General features: G+C 50.6%; 1 protein-coding gene across 2 annotated transcripts in view; it reads right to left on the bottom strand.

Moving 5' to 3' along the window:
* HSPA12B (heat shock protein family A (Hsp70) member 12B) overlaps positions 1–18,281 on the bottom strand; it is a 42,657-nt gene that overhangs the window by 11,942 nt on the left and 12,434 nt on the right. For both annotated transcript variants that reach the window (XM_036753136.1, XM_036753135.1), the window contains exons 3-8: positions 14,951–15,048; positions 14,022–14,146; positions 9,303–9,489; positions 8,924–9,028; positions 7,554–7,670; positions 1,712–1,886 (exon numbers count right to left, since the gene is read on the bottom strand). In XM_036753136.1, coding sequence (XP_036609031.1) covers positions 1,712–1,886; positions 7,554–7,670; positions 8,924–9,028; positions 9,303–9,489; positions 14,022–14,146; positions 14,951–15,048 — 807 coding nt within the window. The remainder of the gene's footprint in view (positions 1–1,711; positions 1,887–7,553; positions 7,671–8,923; positions 9,029–9,302; positions 9,490–14,021; positions 14,147–14,950; positions 15,049–18,281) is intronic.

Below are 18,281 nucleotides of genomic sequence, written 5' to 3'. Positions count from 1 at the left end.
CCCTTCTCTCAGTCAGCTCAGTCCAGCCCCAGGAGGCCAGCCCATTTGGCTGCTCCAGGAAAAGGGTCAACAGGGTGAGGTTCCTCAGTCCCCCTTCCCCACTTGAGTTCTCCATGACACAAACTCTGATGGCCTGAGTCATCTGCTAGGGAAGAGAGCGCTAGCCTTGGGGTCAAGCCTGGCTTCCCAGCCCAGCCACCCACTGGCTCTGGGCCCACTGAGACTACTCGATAACGTCAGTGATAACAGCTAGCATGGGTATAGAGCTTTAAGGGTTCCAGAGCCCTTTGTATAGACTCCCTGGAGCCTTACCACAACCCTCTGAGGCAGGTGCTAGAGACGTCACCCCATTTAACAGATGAGGAAACCGAGGCTCAGAGAGATCGGGGGGCTTGCCTGGTAGCACTCATTGCATCTCCGTGTCCCCTGCTGCTAAGTGAGGATAGTAATAACCTGGTTCCCTACCTCCCAAAGTTCTGAGGGGGCAGAGAACATTCATAAAGAGCTGTTGTGGTTCAGTTGTTTCAGACTCTCTGTGACTGGCCCCATTTGGGATTTTCTTGGCAAAGAGACTGAAATGGTTTGGCTTTTCCTTCTCCAGCTCGTTTTACTGATGATGGAACTGAGGCAAGCAGGGTTACGTGACTTGCCCAGGGTCACACAGTTAGTAAGTTTCTGAGGCAGGATTTGAACTCGAGAAGATGAGTCTGACTCCAGGCCCAGCACTCTGTACCCACTGTACCCCCTAGCTGCTCCTTTATACAGAGACGTGGGATCACAAATAGTTCTGGATGCGGAGTCAGAGAATCTGGGTTCAAATCCTGGTTCTGTCCCCCTGGGCAACTCACCTTGCTTCCCGTTTTCTGCATTAACTGAGCTTCAGTTTCTGCAGACTAGATGACTCGTAAGGCATCTTTGGTTCTGTGATGATGCTCTAGAAATGGCCATTGCCAAGCCTAAGGAAGCCTCCCTCATGCTAGGCTTTACCCTTGAAATCATCTTATCCTTAGTCACCAAATTCTGTATTCAGACTTCTCCACACGAAATCCCCTTTTCCTCCTCTGCCACCCAGTCCAGTCCATGTGATGAGGGCTTGGTCCCCTTCTCTCTAGAGGATGTGGCAGTTGGTGATATGAACCCCCTGACTCTGGGCTCTCCCGGCTCCAATCCAAGTGACTACCTTTGCACACTCGCCTCCGATCAAAAACCTTCAAGCGTTTGGGAATTCTATCACCCATGGAGTGTCCTAATGCTTAGAGAACTATGTGCAACCTTCTTACCATCCTGATCCTGGCATTCTAGGCCTTAAACAATTAGGCCCCAAACCATCAAAACTGGAATGAAGGTATGAAGGATAGGTTCATGGAAGGGCGGCCCAGCTTTGTCCCAGAATCCTTTCATAACTAACACCCACCCCCATGATGCTCCAGGCGCTGTCATCATGACCAATTTTATATTATCTCCAATTTATATTATCCGGTTTGATGTTGGGATTGTGTTTTCCCAGGATTGCAGAATCTCAGTGTTGGAAGGGTCCTTAGAAGCCGTCAAGTCCAACCACCTCATTTCACAGACAAGGAAACAAACAAACCAGCGCTTTTTATCCCAGTCATTGGTACCCGGCTGAGGACAGATCCCCAGCATCAGAACCTTTGTTTTTCCCCTGGTCACTCTTTCTGGCCCGACCTATCAGGGCCTGTCCCCTCCCTACCTTGGCGGAAGCTGGAGTCAATGGACCGCCGCTCGCCCAGGAAGCCATTGGACACCGGCCGGCAGCTCAGGTCGATGAGTTGGTGGAGACGGAGTTTTCGACAGTAGATGGAAGCGGCTTCGGGCTCTAGGGCTATGAGGAGCTGCTCAGGATCCTCTGGGGACACCAAGCCCGCCTGGAAGAAGCATTAAAATTGATTAGGCCCGACAACCTACAAAAGCCAGCAGCGGCAGTCAGGGTACCAGGTCAAAACAGAGATAGCTAAGGAGGGAGGCCGCATGATGCTTAAGGACGCTGTTAATAGGGAACCAGTAGCCATCCCCATTTAAGACCTAGCAGTTAAGGTTGGCAAAATGCTTCGTATATGTTATCTTGTTTGATCTCTCCTCTCTCTGAGCCAAAGGATAAAGCTAGAACCATAGAGAAAATGAGATAGGAAAACAGTTATCATTGGCCAAGCATTAACTCCTAGGACCTCCTGATCCCTGCCCCCAGGGCATGGCTTGGGCAAGATGGCATTCAAGCCCTGGTTCATCTTTCTTTAAATTGTTCTTATTGCTATCTTTTATTCATATATTACCTTTATTTCTGAATCTATCCTTGCCCCCTCACCTAGGCAGAGGCCATCCATTGTAACAACGAAGAAAAAAAAAACAAAATAAAAATATAGTTCAGTGAGACCAACCCACTGATCCGTAGAGTCTGACAATACTCGATACCTAGATGTTCTCCCCTGGGGTAGGAAGGGAAGTACTAGCCCCCCTTTTCCAATGAGCACACTCTCCCTATACCTAGCACCTGCCTTCCCACACTGCTCTGCTCTGGAGATGTTTGATAATCTAGAGAGGAGAAAGAATCTTAGAATGTCAGAGCTGGTAAGGGACCTTTGAGATGCTCTGCTTCAACCTCCTGGGTTCAAATCCAGCCTCAGACACTTACTAGCTGTATGACCCTGGGCAAGTCACTTCACCCCATTCGCCTCAGTTTCCTCATCTGTAAAATGAGCCGGAGAAGGAAATGACAAACCAGTATCCTTGCCAAGAAAACCCCAAATGGGATTGTAAGAGTCAGACGTGACTGAAAATTGACTGAGGCCAACTCTTCATTTTACAGAGGAAGCTAGGCCCCGGAGAGAGAAAGAGATTGACCAAGGTCATACCGACAGTGATTCTGACCTAGGTCTCCAGACGCCTGGAGCAGGACTCTTGCATCAGACTGAGCACGATTACACAAGCTAATTAAGAGCCAGAGTTGGAACGTTTTTGGGTTGGGGCTGGGGTCTCTCAAGGCTGATGTTGGTGCTGAGAGGTTGTCTTGTCTTCTCCATCAGGGTAAAGTCCCCTTCTTCTCCGTCATATGGAGGGTTTCCTGAGGGCAGGGGCGTATCACCATCATTAGGCCAGGGGCTGTCCTCCTGGATGACTATGGGCCATTTTTTTGCCTCTGCTCAGAGGGACAAATCCCTTCTCCCTTCTTCCCACCAGTGACTTGTTCTCCACCCCTGGATCTCTTGGCTCTGAGGGGCAAGCTTTCGCTTTCTCTTTGACCAGGCCTCCAAATCACTTCCTGGTAAGGTGCTCCACTCCCTGCCATCACACTGCCCCCCCCCACCTCCACCCCGCCCCCCCCCCCCAGCTTTCCAGCTCCCTTTACAGCTTCCCTACTAGAAGAGAAGCTTTTTGAGGGGAGGGACTGTCTTGTTTGCTTATATTTGTATCCCCTTCACTATGCCTGGCACATATTGCTGTCTGTCTAGCATCTATCATAATTCTATTTGTCTGTCATCTATCATCTGTCTCTGTTTTCTTCTTTTTTAAATTCAGAGGCTGTCTCCACCCCCACACCCCAAGCAGGGCAGGGGCTGCATTTTCTTCTCAGAACAGGGAGTCTGATAGCAGAGACTGTCTCTTCCATCCAAAGGAAAAGTCCCTGAAGACAGGAGCACTATCTCTGCCAACAAATTGGGGGCCTTCCAGAGGCAAGGTCAGAGGCAGAGGGATGGCTGCAAAGGCCTCCTCTGGTCCTTCCAGCAGGAGGATCTCTGACTTTCTTTGGAATTCACAACTTCTGATGCTTCTGGGAAAGTTCTCCACTCTGAGGGATCCCCTGAGTGCCTTTTGAGGCGGGGAGAGTGTGTGTGGGGGTGGAGGGCGGCTCACTCTGATTAGATCTTCAGCAGAGACTTTCCTCCTGCGGTCCTGGCCCCTTCCGAGCTGAGGCTTCCTTGGAACAATGTGGGAGGAAAAGCCACCAAGGGGCTGAGTCTGCGAGTGTCGGGGGCTGGGAGGCGGGGGTGTTTGTTCTGGCCTGGCTACAGGCGATGTTCTCATCCCTTGGATGGACCCGATGCAGAAGCTCTGGGGGAGTACTGAGCCGGAGGCCCTGGGGCTGCGCCTCCCCTCTGGCAGAAGCCTTAACCCTTTCTGGCTCCCAGCGCTTTCCCCTTACTTCAGTATCAATCAGACATGACCCTGCTCCTGGCAGTTAGGGCCTTTTAGTTCAGACAGATTAATGGGGGTAGAGGGGGTGGGGGGGAGAGGGGTGGGCAGTCACCGCAGTACTAGCCCTGCAGGGCCTGACTGGTGCTCACACCTCTAGTGTCCTGAGCCCCCCATTCCACCTCTCACCTCCTCATTCAGGTACAGGCTATTTCCCTGGCCTAGAATGCCTCTGCCTCTTGGAATAACTTGTTGGAATGCTTGATGGTTATGTAGTAAAAAGCATATTGGCTCTAGAACCAAGACTTGGGTTGAAATCTCACTCGAGATGCTCACCACCTGTGCATCACTGGGTAAGTCACTAAAACTTATTTGAACCTCAGTTTCTCCATTTGGAGAATGAGAATGTTGGACTCGATGGTCCCTGAGGTCCCTCCCAGCTGTAGAGCTATGGACCTCTGGATGACGGACTGAAGGACCCATCCTCCAGGGACTTCTCCAAACCCTTCCTGACCTTGCTTCTCTCCTTAGTCTGGGCCCCCATTGGGTCCCTATGGTTATTCCACTCTGATGACGGCAGATGACCCGAGGTCTGGCCTCCCATGGGCTAGCCCCCCAGGATCTCTTTGTCCCAGAGTTTGGGGCATGGGCCACAAAGCCCTCTGCTGTCTCTCTGTCCTTTTTCTGTGTCTCCCTGCCCATGTGTGCATCTCTCGGAGATCACCCTTCATTTATTCTTTACACATTCAGTATGTTCGGAGTTGTTTGTGTGCTGTCTCCCTGACCAGATTGTGAGTTCCTGGAGGGCAAGGCCTGTTTTCTGCCTTTCTCTGTGTCCCCAGTGCTCAGCACATTGCCTAGCACCTAGTAGGTGCTTAATAAATGCCTGTGGACTAGGAATGACCAGCTGACTACTTTTCTCCCAGAGGAGTCTGTAGATTTTAATTTGGCTCCTCATCCTGCATCCTCCTAATCAGAATGGCACAATGTTAACACGGTTCTGGCCCCGGGGTCTGGGTTCCAATCTTGACTTGCTAGCTTGCTTACCCTGGGAAAATCATTTTTCTTCTTGTCTTCAGTTACCTCCTTTGTTAAATGAAGGTTCTAGAGTTTTAGACTCTCTAAGGTCTGTTCCAGCCCTAATTCCTAGTCATTCACTCAGTCTCAATAAACATTTATTATTGGGGATACAAAAAGAGGCAAGAAACAGCCTACTCTTAAGTAGTTTACAATCTAATTCACCCATCTATCCATCCATCCATCCATCCATGTTTTCATTCGGTAAGCATTTATTAAGTGCTGACTGTGTACAATGGGTGTTTTGGGATAGCACCCTCCATTCTTAATGCTCTTCTCTGGACCTTCTCTACCCCATTAGGTGTCCCCTATGAACATATTGATCACACCTGTAGCAAGCTTCTTACAGCCTGCTCAAGACAGGAAGTGAGAGCAAGAGAGAAGGGAGCTCCCCTTACCTGTTTGGGGAAGGTAAAACTGGGAAATGGTAGCAGTTTGTTTCGGGAGACCTGTACCTTGACCCATGCCTTCCCTCTGAGGTGACATCCCCTACCCCTCCAAATGCTGCTTTCCTCTAGACCTCGGTTTTTGCTAACCATCACCCTCCTGGCTGGCCATCACCATCTTTGACGGCCATCACCATCTCTGCTGGCCATCACCATTTTTGATGGCCATCACCATTTCTACTGGCCATCACCATCTTGGCCAGCCATCACCATCCTGGCCAGTCATCACCCTCTTGGCTGGTCATCACTCTCTCAGTCAGCCATCACCATCTTTGATGGTCATTACCATTTTGGCTAGCTATCACCATTTTTGATGGCCATCACAATCTCTATTGGCCATCACCATCTCTGCCAGCCATCACCATCTTGGCCAGCCATCACCATCCTGGCCAGTCATCACCCTCTTGGCTGGTCATCACTCTCTCAATCAGCCATCACCATCTTTGATGGTCATTACCATCTTGGCTAGCCATCACCATTTTTGATGGCCATCACAATCTCTATTGGCCATCACCATCTCTGCCAGCCATCACCATCTTGGCCAGCCATCACCATCCTGGCCAGCCATCACTCTCTTGGTTGGCCATCACCCTCTCGGTCAGCCATCACCATCTTTGATGATCATTACCATCTTGGCTGGCCATCATCATTTTTGATGTCCACTGCCATCTCTGCCGGCCATCATTATCTCAGCCCATCGTAACCATCTCTGCCGGCCATCATCATCTTTGATGGCCATCACCCTCTCAGTCAGCCATCACCATCTTCGATGGTCATTACCATCTTGGCCAGCCATCACCATTTTTGATGGCCATCGCCATCTCTGCCGGCCACCACCATCTCAACTGGCCATCATCATCTCAGCCAGCCATCACCATCTTTGATGGCCATTACCATCTTGGCCAGCCATCACCATCTTGGCTGGCTATCACCATCTCTGCCGGCCATCATCATCTCTGCCGGCCATCACCGTCTCGGCTGGCTGTTACCTTTTGGCTGGCCATTACCTTCTCAGCCAGTCATCACCATCTTTGCCAAGGACTTAGCTGGTTAGAATCACAGAATGAGAGGATGCTGGAATGTCTGAGCTGGACAGGTCATCCAGTTCAACCACTTCAGAGGCTGAGCTAGAGGCTGTGCAGTACCCAGGCCTCATTTGCTCCAGGAAGTGATGGCCCCGGGTCATACAGGAGAGCTGAGATTCAAACCCAGGTCTTCTCATTCCCAATCCAGCTCTTTCTACTGTGCCTTATTGCATAGGGGGAAGGACCTGAGGCCCAGAGGGAGTGACTCACCCAAGGTCTTACAGCTAATAGAATTGTAGAGTATGATTTCTTCCTCTAGTTACAGACCAAAAAGCCTATGAGACCCAAGGCAATCCTAGAGATCACCCAACTCCTTCATTTTACAAATGAGGAAACTGAGGCCTGTGATTTGGCCCCAGTCAGACAAGGAGAACAGAGCCAGCATTTGAACTGAGGTCTTGTCTTCAAATCCAGACCTCTTCCCATGCTAGTACAATCTCACAGGGATTTCAGACACTCTGATGGGCAGGAGGGGAGAGGGGGATGATTCCTGCCCTCCTTCATATCTTGTATAGGCTGCTGCCTCTGATAGCTAGCGTTTGCAAAGTGACTTACAAATGTGACCATAGTATCGTCACAACAGTCCTAGGAGGTAGGTGCTGTCATTATCCCCAATTTACAAATGGGAAACTGAGGCAGGCAGAGGTTAAGTGATTGATCCAGGGTCATACAACTAGTGAATGAGGCAGGATTAGCAATCAAGTCTTCCCAACTCTGCTTGGTCTCCAGATAGGGCGGGCCCTCTGGGCCCTCTGTCTGTGTGGACTGGCTCTCCACTCCCTGCTCCGTCACTCACCAGGTATGCAGCTTCCCTCATGAACTGCTTGGCTGGCTGCTTCCAGATGGCAGGAACGGTGAGTACCCAGCGGATGGCATTCCTTTCCGGCAGGGATGGGCACTGTTCCCTGAGCTCCTAGATTTCAGCCAGGGGGGTTGGGGGAGGGATGGAAAGGAAGGAAATTAGAATCATTGCATGTAGAGCAGAGGTCAAGCTTAGCCTCTCCATTGTGAGGGGAGGGGAGGGGGAAGGGACTGCTTAAGGGTGTGCTGGTAGTGAGAGGCAGAGCTAGGGTTCAAATCCAGGCCCTGGGAGGCTGTGCCCAGCATGCCTTCCATGTCCCTCCTGCCCCAGTGCCTGCTTTAGAGCCGAAGAACCAAGCTCACATTCCCTTGGAGAGGGAGGGCCCCGGCCGCCCAGACTGTGGCAGCCAGACTCCAGGAAGGACTTTCCGAGCTTGGTCAAGAGACGTGCAACAATAGGGCAGATTCTGAGCTCTCAGGCTCCTGTGCAGGTCCTAGGCATGTTTTGGACAGCGTCGATCCATCTGTGTGCATCTATGTGTGCTCACCTGCATAAACCTTCAGCCTGCATTTGTGTGTGTATAAGTGTGTGCATGTGTATATAAGTGTGCGCGTGTGTATAGGTGTGTGTATGTGTGCACGCACATGTGTGTGTGTGCGTGCGTGTGTGTGTGTGTGTGTGTGTGTGTGTGTGTGTGTGTAGAACTGCCCATCTCTGGTGAAAATGAAGAGCCCTGGATTCATGGGACCTTCCACTTCGTACCTGTGTGAGTGACCCTGGCCGAGTCACTTATCTTTTCCTTGCCTTGTCTGTAAAATGGGCACGATATTGGGGCTCCCACCTCCCCGGGTTGTAACACGTGTGAAGCACCTGGTAAAACTTAGAGCATGAATTATATTGTCTTGTTTGAGCCTCACACCAAACCTGTGAGACAGTGGCTATTATCATCTATCCCCACTTTACAGATGGGTGGACTGAGGTTAAGTGACTTGTCCAGGGTTACTGAGGACAATGCTCCTAAACATGGGAGTCAGGGGATCTGATCAATTCTCTTACTGAGGAACACCTGGAGTCCTCCCAACGTCAGGAGCCAGGATTTGAACCCATGTCTGCGGACTCTGAATTCTGGCCTGCTTCCAAAGCCCCTTCAAGGCATTCCCCATATTCGTTCAGTCCCACCTCCCCACACATCCATCTCTGTTTGGGCTGATGCCTGGAGGCAGGGGAATGGACGAGATGACCTCTGGAGGCCCGTCCACCTGAGGGGTCTGTGTTAAGGCATCACAGGGCTCCCTGGTCTTGATCTTGGTCTTGGTCTTGGAAGGGGGTGGGGAGTGGAGAAGGGGAAGGCGGGGAAGGGTCACCTGCACTGCATGTTTCTTAAAGAAGCGCAGCGCATGGGCGAACACCTCCAGGGCAGGCATCTTCTTCCCATTCACAGCCTCTAACTCCGTTTTCATGGTGAGGTCCTGGGGGTAGGCGACGAAACAAGGTGAGGGAAGGAGATGGAAGTGGGTAGGACCCCAATCCCTGCCCTAGCTCCGCAGAGCACCCCCACCCCCCCACCTCACCCCCACCCAATTCCCTCATTTCTCAGATTCTTTCCACAGCCTCCTTTTGGTCCCTCTCCTCACTCCTCAGCCCTCCATGCTCTCTAGTCCTCCCTAACTAGCCTTCCTCTCATGCTTCAGCCCCTCCCCTTCTCCCTCCCCCTCCCTCTCCCGCCCTGTCTTCCCGCCTCACGCTGGCACTGTGTATTTTCATCTTGAACTTCTCAAAGTACAGCCAGTCTCGAGCCTCCTCAGGGTCAAGGTCATGGTAGTAGTCCCTGGCTGTGTAGCCAAAACTATGGAAGGCGCCCTCTGGGGTCAGCAACAGGCTGGTGGGTGTCTTCTGGTGGGCCACACCTGGGTCCCCACCCTCCCACTTCCTGGGGAGGGATGGAGCCGGTCAGGCTTGTCCAGCTCTGGCTCGGAAGCCATCTGTCCCAGCCCCTGGTTCTGTTTCTGTTGGCCTCCTCTCCCCAGGCCTCTCCCCATCTCTGTCTCTCCCTGTCTGCTATGTTAACTGTGCTTTTTCTGTTTCTCTGTCTTAACTAGAGATGAATGTACCTGGGTCAAATGGGGCAGGAGATGGGTCAGGGTGTGGACAGAGAGATCAGCACAAGTTGGGTGGAGCCGTTCTGAGAAAGGGAGGGACCTGTCATCAGGGAATCCATCATTGGCACCCACAGGACTGAGAAGACTGGGGGCTGGCCTCAAGACAGAGTTCTAAGGTTGTTCATCTTTGAGGGAGGAAGGGAGCCTTACTGGTGGGGAAGCAAGGCCTCCTCAAGTGTCAGTGCCCTGGACAGAAGCCCTGGTGCACCCCAGCTCTGGGTAGACCTCTTTCTTTCCATCAGTTCCACCATTTCTTTCAGGCTCTCTCCCCGCTCCTTCCCAGATATTTTGTTTTCTCTTCATGAGGCTCCTTCCATAGATCCGTGATACTGTGACACCCACCTTTGACTGTCCTACTTTTGTCTCCCTTTTGGGCCCAGTCACTTGGCCCCTCTGGCACAACTCAAATAAATCATGTGCACAACAGAATCCATCTGGCCCTTCCTTTAGAAGCTTCCCTTGACATCAGGATCTTTAGGACGGGGCTGTGGGCACAGTTGGAGGAATGAATTTGGAGTCAGAAAGACCTAGGTTCAAGACCTCCTCAGAAGGGTTCTGAGATTTGCCCATGGTCCTACAGCTGGTAAATGTTGGAGCTGGGATCCAAACCTTTGTAAGTCTAGGACGCTTTCCAGACTCCTAAATCTAGAACCATTTCCAGTGTACCATTGTGGCTTCTAAGGCATCATATATAATTAGCGTGCATGCGTGCGTGCGTGCGTGCGTGCGTGCGTGCGTGTGTGTGTGTGTGTGTGTGTAGACAGACTTTCCTTATATTTTGTGGGTCTTGGAGAATTGAGGAGAAGACAGGAGTAGGAGTATGTGAGTCAGACTTGAGCTAACAAGGTCTCAGTGTCTCGGGGAGATGGTGAGTTTGGGCTAGGGGAGGGAGCTGGAATCTAGACTATGTTCTCCGGGCCTCAGCCTCATGTCAGCATTGAATGTTACCATTCACCCCATTGGCCAGTCTAACCTGACTCCTGGCCTTGGCCTCTTATGACATTGTCTAGTCTAGGTACTCCCCAGGACATGAGCCTAATTGTCCCTTCTACTGTCTCCATCTAGACCAGGGTCTACTATCACACAAACTCCATTCCATCCACCAAGCATTTATTAAGGACCTACTATGCACAAGCACTGTGCTAGACTCACACATAGGTCAAGCTCATTTTGTCCTCAACTCAGGCTGGTGTCGTTCCCCCCGCCCCCACCATGCTGCTCCACCTCTTTCTCTCTGTTTTCCCAAAGCTCTCCAACCCAAGTGATGGCGAAATGAGGCTCCTCTCGAGGAAGCCTGCCTTCACTGCTCCAGGCCACACTGACCCGTCATTCCTCAGTTCTTACCCTCCCTCCTCCGGACTCATCCTTCTCCTCCACTGCTGCCTTGCCACCCTGGAGACACCTGAAGCCCTGTTCTCCTGACTGGGAATTCCCTCCCAGGGCAGGCCCACCATTTTGGGAAGCAGCCGGTCTATGCTTCACCTCACTGAGGCCTTGACTCTCTCTAGGCTCCTCCCACTTCTCTTCCCCTGCTGCCTTGTCCCCATCTTCCTCCTCTTCTTCTAGCTCCCCTATTTATTACATTAGAATGTAAGCTCCTGGAGGGCAAGGATGACCTTATTTGCCAGTATTTGCATCCCAAGTGCTTAGTACAATGCCTACCATATAGCAAGTGCCTGGTAAAGTCAGTCTCTCTCTCCCCTTCTCTCTCTCTCTCTCTCTCTCTCTGTGTCTCTGTCTGTCTCTCTATCTCTGTCTTTGATGGTCTCTGTCTCTCTCTCTCTCCTCTCTGTCTCTGTCTTTGTCTTTCTCTCTCTTTGTCTTTGTCTCTCTCTCTCTCTCTCTCTCTCTCTCTCTGTGTCTCTGTCTGTCTCTCTATCTCTGTCTTTGATGGTCTCTGTCTCTCTCTCTCTCCTCTCTGTCTCTGTCTTTGTCTCTCTCTCTCTCTCTCTCTCTCTCTCTCTCTCTCTCTCTGTCTCTCTGATTTTCTCTCTCTGTCTCTCTCTCTCTCCATAATACGTATTGATCACTCTACCTATCCATCGATCCATGCATCTCTCTCCCCTCCTCTCCACACACCTGTTGATTCATCTACCTATGCATCCATCCATCTGTCCATCTGTTTCTTTCTTACTCTCCTTGTCCCTTCCTTTCCTCCTCCCTTCCCTCTTCTGTCTCTCTTCCCATACACTTCTAGATCAGCCTACATATCCACATATCCATCAGCCTCTCCATCTCTCTCTCCCTCCCTATGATACCCATCGATCCTTCTATCTGCCCACCCTATTTTACTATCCCTTCATCTATCTGTGTTTTTCTCTGATTCTATCTCTCTCTCTGTCTCTCTGTCTTTTTCCTTCTTTCTCCCACTCCATCCTTCTCAAATAGAACTACTAGATCTTAGGCCAAAATACAGGCCAAGATGTAATGATCCCTCCTGGCTGTGTGACCCTAGCACTTGACTTCTCAGTGCCCCAGCCAGCTCCCTAAGAGCCTAAATTGCAGAGGGGTTTTGTGGACGAGGACATTTCCTCACCAGGAGCTCTGGATAGCACTAACAGGCTCTTTCCAGAATACATATTAACAGCTACTTTTTCTATAGTGCTGTAAGGCTGGCTAAGCGCTTTCTACACATTGTCTTATTAGCTTCTCACAGTAATGTTGGGAGATGGACACCACGATTCTTCCCATTTTACAGATGAGACAGCTGAGGCTGAGTGAAATCAGACAACTTTCTTAGGGTCATACATCTGGCTACTGTTGGAGACAGGATTCAAACTCAGGTCTTCCTAACTCCAACAGCAGCCCTAAAACCACTTGAACATCTGACTGACCTCATAGATAGTGAACTGGACAGCACAGCCTCGGTGTCCTCGTCTGTAGAATGGGAATTCTAATGATCTCTGTAGTATTTCCCTATGCACATGCTAGTGTCCTGGGATCACAGGGACCGGAAAGGGCACCCTCATTTTAAAGATGAAGAAATTGGTGCACAACATTAAGTGGCTTGCCCTGGGTCATGCAGGTAGTAACTGTCCAAGGTGGGATTTGAACCCTGGTCTTTCTGACCCATTCACCATGCCAATATGTCTTGCCCACAGTGCCTGGGCACATGGTAGGGACTTAGAGAGTGCTTGAGGCTTAAAAGGGGGGTGGGGATCACCAGGCAGAAACAGCTCCCTCCAGCTGTGAGGTGGGAGGAGCCAAAGGGAGAGACAATGAGAGATGGCTGAGCCAACATCTGGATCTGAGGCAGCAGGGGAGAGGAAGGAAATGGGACAGGGAAGTGACCCCAGTTTGGGGTCAGTGTGTATGTGAGTGAGTGCTGGGGGGTGGGGTGAGGTTAGGAACAATGGGAGCGAGGGGGGGGTCTTTGGGGTCCCTGAGTGGGGTTTGTGTGGGGGCTGGGGGATGGAAGAGGAGGAAATATAAACTCTAAAGTTCCAGGTTACCAAATCTCCCCTTGGCATCTGGAGGGTACAGACTAAGTGGAGATTGTGCAGGGCAAGACTCATCTAAACAGCTTAAAAACTTGGGTTATTCAGCCAATGGCCCGGGGCCCTCAAGCTCAGGGTCACTGGCCTCAACTCTCAGCTCTCCTTTGACTCTTCTGTGTGGTCAGAAAGTGCCCCCCTCCCCCCAGGGGTCCCCTGCCTCCCTCTTCCACCTCACCTAGCTGTTCACATTATCAGAGCACCAAGTCAGAGGCCATCTGGTCTGACTGCCTCACTTGACAGATGCGGAAACTGAGTCTGGGGCGGGGGTCAGGAAAGTGACCCTCAGAGGCAGGATTTATGCTTGGGTCCTCTGATTCCAAAGCCATGACTTTTCCCACTGTTCCACCAACAGAGGGATAAATATTTATCTGATATTATCATCTATTATAAGGGCTCTTTTTTTTTTAAAAAAAATTTATTTTATTCTGAACTTAAATAAAACAAGCATTTCCATAACACAGTAAAATAGAAAAAAGACAATTGTACGTGAAACTGTAAATCTGTCATGTACAACTTGCTATTCCTTTTAAATCTATATTAAAGTTATCATGCAACTTTTTTCTCCTTCCCCCCAATCCCACCCCCTGCCCTTGAGCAGCACCAGATCTTCCACTATATTCTACAGCCTCTTCCCAGCTCTTAGTCCTAATGTTCCCCTACCTCCCCTTCGCCTCACCACCTTAAGAGTTTATGGTTGATTTTAGGTCCCCATGCCTATGATCCGTCCAGGCTACACAAATATCAACTCCCTTCTCTGTGCCATCTGAGTCATCCCTCCCTCACCCCTGCCCCTGGTTGCCTCTCACCTCATCATGTGAATGGACTCAGGGTCATTGGTGAAACTGAAGGCATAGCCACTAGAGGTTGTGCCAAAATCGATGGCCACCACCACGGAGAATGGAGCAGGGCGAGGAGCTCGGGCCTCGCTTCTCTGAAAGGACAGAATTAGTCAGAATGGGGCAGATACAAAGAGAATTTCTACTTCCCATACCCGAACTCCTCCTGCCCCCTTTCCTCTTCAATGAACCAATCCTGGGGGTCCATCCATCCATCCATCCATCCATCCATCCATACATCCATCCATTCATCCTCTCTCTGATGGCAGGTGCTACATCTCCCCATCAGACCGGGGGCTCTCTCAAGTCAGATACCATCAGGGAGGGTATTACATCTTGGAGTATTTCATTGGCTTCTCCATCCAGACAAACTCTATTTTAAGATTAGAGGGAATTCTAACCTAAGTCTCACATCTCGTCTTCCTTTTTCAAAGTCTCATCCCAGTCTCTGCTCTATGGTAGTGCTTTCAAGCCCCTGGATCCGGGCTCTTTTCCAGGTAGCCTGACCGCTCATTCCTGAAAATCCTGAGTGCCTCCCTCCACCCCCCAGACACACACACACACACACACACACACACACACACACACACTGCAGTTGGTCAATTGACAAACATTTACTAAGGCACCTATTATGTGCTAAGTACTAAGCATATAGACAAAGGCAAAAATAGTTCCTGCCCTCGAGAAGCTCACATTCTGATGGGGAAGACATCATGAAAACATTGTTGGTCCAAGATACATTCAGCCAAACGGAAGGCAATCTCAGGGGAGACTCTGGCCCTGAAGGATGGGTTGGCCGGCCATGGCCTCTTACAGAAAGGGGGCTTTGAGCCGAGAGGCCCCACCCTGGGGGGTTACCCACTCTCTCTTCCCACTCTCAGCTATCCACGGGCACTTACCGGGGACTGAGAAGGGGTGAGTGGAGCAATGCTGCAGCTGTCCTGCATCCTCGGAGAGCTTGGAGGGGTGAGCAAAGGGGACTGTTCCCCATTGGTACCTGGAACAAGAGAAAACGGCAGTTATATCTCGTCCCAGGTTCATCCACATTAAGTCATGAGCATCGGAGGAGGAGGGATGAGACAAGTTCAGGAATCACTCCTCTGATGAAGGATGAGCCTACAGTAAAGAACTAAACAAGCATTTATTAATTGCTTACTGTATACCAGCCACTCTGCTAAGGGGTGGAGATGCAAAAAAAAGGTGAAGAACACACCCGTCCTCACTGGGCTCAGGAGGAGACAGTATAAAGACTACAAGACACATACCATTAAATGGGAGGTGATCTGTCTCCAAGGGGAGGTGATAGCACTGAGGAAGACCAGGAAAGGCTTCTCAGGGAAGTCAGGAGGCAGAGATGGGGAGGAAGAGGCTTCTAGGAATGGGAGACAGCCGTTGAAAAGGAGTCCAGAACTATTAGATCCCAGAAAATATGGAGGGAAGGAAGATATAAAACCAGAAAGGCCGGAAAGGGCTGGGTTATGATGAGGTTTAAAAGTCAAATGGAAAACTTCCTATTTGATCCAGGAGGTGATTGGGAGCCACTGGAATTTGTTGAGCAGGGGAGTGACTGGGTCAGATGTGCATTTTAGGAAGGTCACTTCAGCAGCTAAGTAGAGAGCAGCCTGGAGTGGGCAGAGACTTGAGGCGGGCAGACCTGCCAGCAGCTATTACAATAAACCAGGCGTGAGGTGATGAGGGCACAGACCAGGGTGGCAGCTAGGAGAGAATGGGGCATATGCAAGAGATTTTACAAAGGTAGAAATACCAGAACTCGGCGACAGATTAGATATGGGGGTGGGAGGAGGAGAGATGGCAAGGAGTCCAAGGGGGCTCTTCATTTCATGGCAAGACACAGACCCCGCCCTCCAGGCCTCTGAATCTGCCAGAAGGGACCCAAAGAGACCCACCCATTTCGAGGCAAGAGTATACATTGGTAACTACTAAGGATTCTTCTATACTTATCCCCTAAAGTCCTGAACAAAACAATACTTGGACTTGGCGCTCAGACCACTGAATGGTTACAGTTTGCACAGATGAGGCATCATTGAAAGAATCCTGGCTGGGGGGTCCATAGACCTGGGTTCTAGGTTACTCATGGAGTGGCCTTGGACAAGTCACCCACCTGCTTTCTGACTCTTTTCCTTATCTATTAAATGAGGGGCCAACCTTCCTACGGCTGACGTGGAGGGCCGGGGGCCTAACTCAGAGCCAAGTAGATAGGGGTGAGTCAGAAAGACTTCTTGAGGGAACCCAACTTCGAATGTGTCTTTCAAGGCTGGGAACAAAGAGAAGAGGGAAGTGTGTCTCTCTTACAAATTCAAATGGAAAAAGCACCGACTGGAGTCAGAGGACCTGGGTTCAAATCCCAGCACGCCTGTGTGACTTTGGCAAACTCCTGGACCACCCTGGGCCTTAGTTTCCTCATTTGTAAAATTTGAGGGCTGGCTTAGATGGACTTTGAGGCACCTTTCAACACTAATCTCGTCCTGTGGTCCTGAATCACTCCGCCACTTTGGGCCGAAGTTTCTTCATCTGCGAATTACTGGGGTCAGATAGGTGGTGGAGTGGATAAGAGCTCTGGGCCTGGAGTGAGTAGGACCTGAGTTCAAATCCAGCCTCAGACACTTGCTAGCTGTGTGACCCTGGGCGAATCGCTTCGCCCTGTTTGCCTCAGTTTCCTCGTCTGTCAAATGAGCTGGAGAAGGAAATTGTAAACCATTCCAGTATCTCTGCCAAGAAGAGCCAGATGCCATCAAATAATAGTTAACATTTTATAGCATCTGCTGTGTGCCCAGCACTGTGCCAAGTGCCTTCCGGATATTCTCCCATGGGAGGTAACTTCTGTAATTACGTCCATTTTATAAGGAGGAAACCGAGGCAGAGATCGAGTGATTGGCCTGGGGTCACACAGCTGAATGCCTGAGTGAGGCTGGATTGGAACTCAGCGTTTTTGTTGTTTGTGGTTTTTGACTCTGGGCTAGGGGGCTCTATCCGTTGGTCTCTGAGGTTCCTTCCAGCTCTAGATCTGAGTATCAGAGCTATAAGATCGTCCTATCCCACCCCCGTCCCCCCCATGCTGCCCCTTCCCTCCAATTTCAGAGGAAACTGAAGCCCCGATTGGGAACATACTTTTCCAGGCTCCCAGACCCTGGAGGGCGGAGCTAAGACTCTAACCTTAGGTCTCTTACCTCTTAGCCCCCTGCTCCCTCTGTCCCATCTCACAGCCCTTCTACAAGGCCAAGTCACCACTCAAGGTGCAGATGGGACAGGATCTGTGATTACATTGGCATAGGGAATTCCTGGGTGGGGAAACGTTCTCCAGCCAGGCAGGGTGCCATCTTCTCCACAAATTATAGTCTTAGGAAACAGCCTAGAGCCCAGAGAGTTAAGAGCTGGCCTAGGGTCACACGCCAGTAGATGTCACAGCTAGGACAAAACCAGGTCTCTCCGGCTTCAAGACCGGTTCCCTATGCATTACACTCGAGGGGCTGAGATGCAGCGTTGTGTATAAGGAATAGTAACAGGGCTGGTTTAGCTGGAGGGGAGCAGGTTGGGCAGTTATGTTTGGGCCAAACAGAACGTGCCAAACAGAATTTTTAAAAATTGGTTCTAGAAGTAATAGGGAGCCATTGGAGTTTACTGAATAAGGGAATACACAGTCAGACTTGGCAGCTAAATGGAGCCTAAATAGGAGGCGGCTGAGACTTGAGGCAGAGACTGCTCAGTAAGTGATCATAATCGTGCAGACCAGAGGTGATAAGGGTCCAGCTGCCTGAGTGGGGAGAAGGGAAAGGGTGGGAGAGAATTTGGATCTCACTTTTGTTTCTAGCATTCTTTGTACAATACTACAGCTGCCTCTCCTTGCATGACCCTGAAGGTCCTTCCCAGTTCTAACACGCTGTGATCTAACTCCCTAGACAGGCCCTCCAGCCTAGGAGACAGAGCCAGAATGGGGTGGGACAATAGACATGTGGGATGGAGGAAGCGGGCCTTCCCAGACTTTACCTCTGGCTCTCTTGGCTTTTTATTATAAAATCAAAACCTCTCTCTGGGAAAAAGAGGTAAATGAGGAGGTGCTTGGTTTCTAGACCACACTGTGAGGAGGCTCCCACTCACCCTGGGGTTCAGGGACGATAAGGAAGAGAACAGAGAGGGAGAAGATTAAGGAATGGAGATAGGACAGAAGGGGAGGGGTTCAGGTGTGGGGAAATGAGACCCACTGATTTGTCT

This window comes from Trichosurus vulpecula, chromosome 3, assembly GCF_011100635.1.
Source record: "Trichosurus vulpecula isolate mTriVul1 chromosome 3, mTriVul1.pri, whole genome shotgun sequence".
NCBI lineage: Eukaryota > Metazoa > Chordata > Mammalia > Diprotodontia > Phalangeridae > Trichosurus > Trichosurus vulpecula.
Note: the sequence above shows the minus strand (reverse complement) of the source record. Positions and strands in the feature narration are given on the sequence as shown.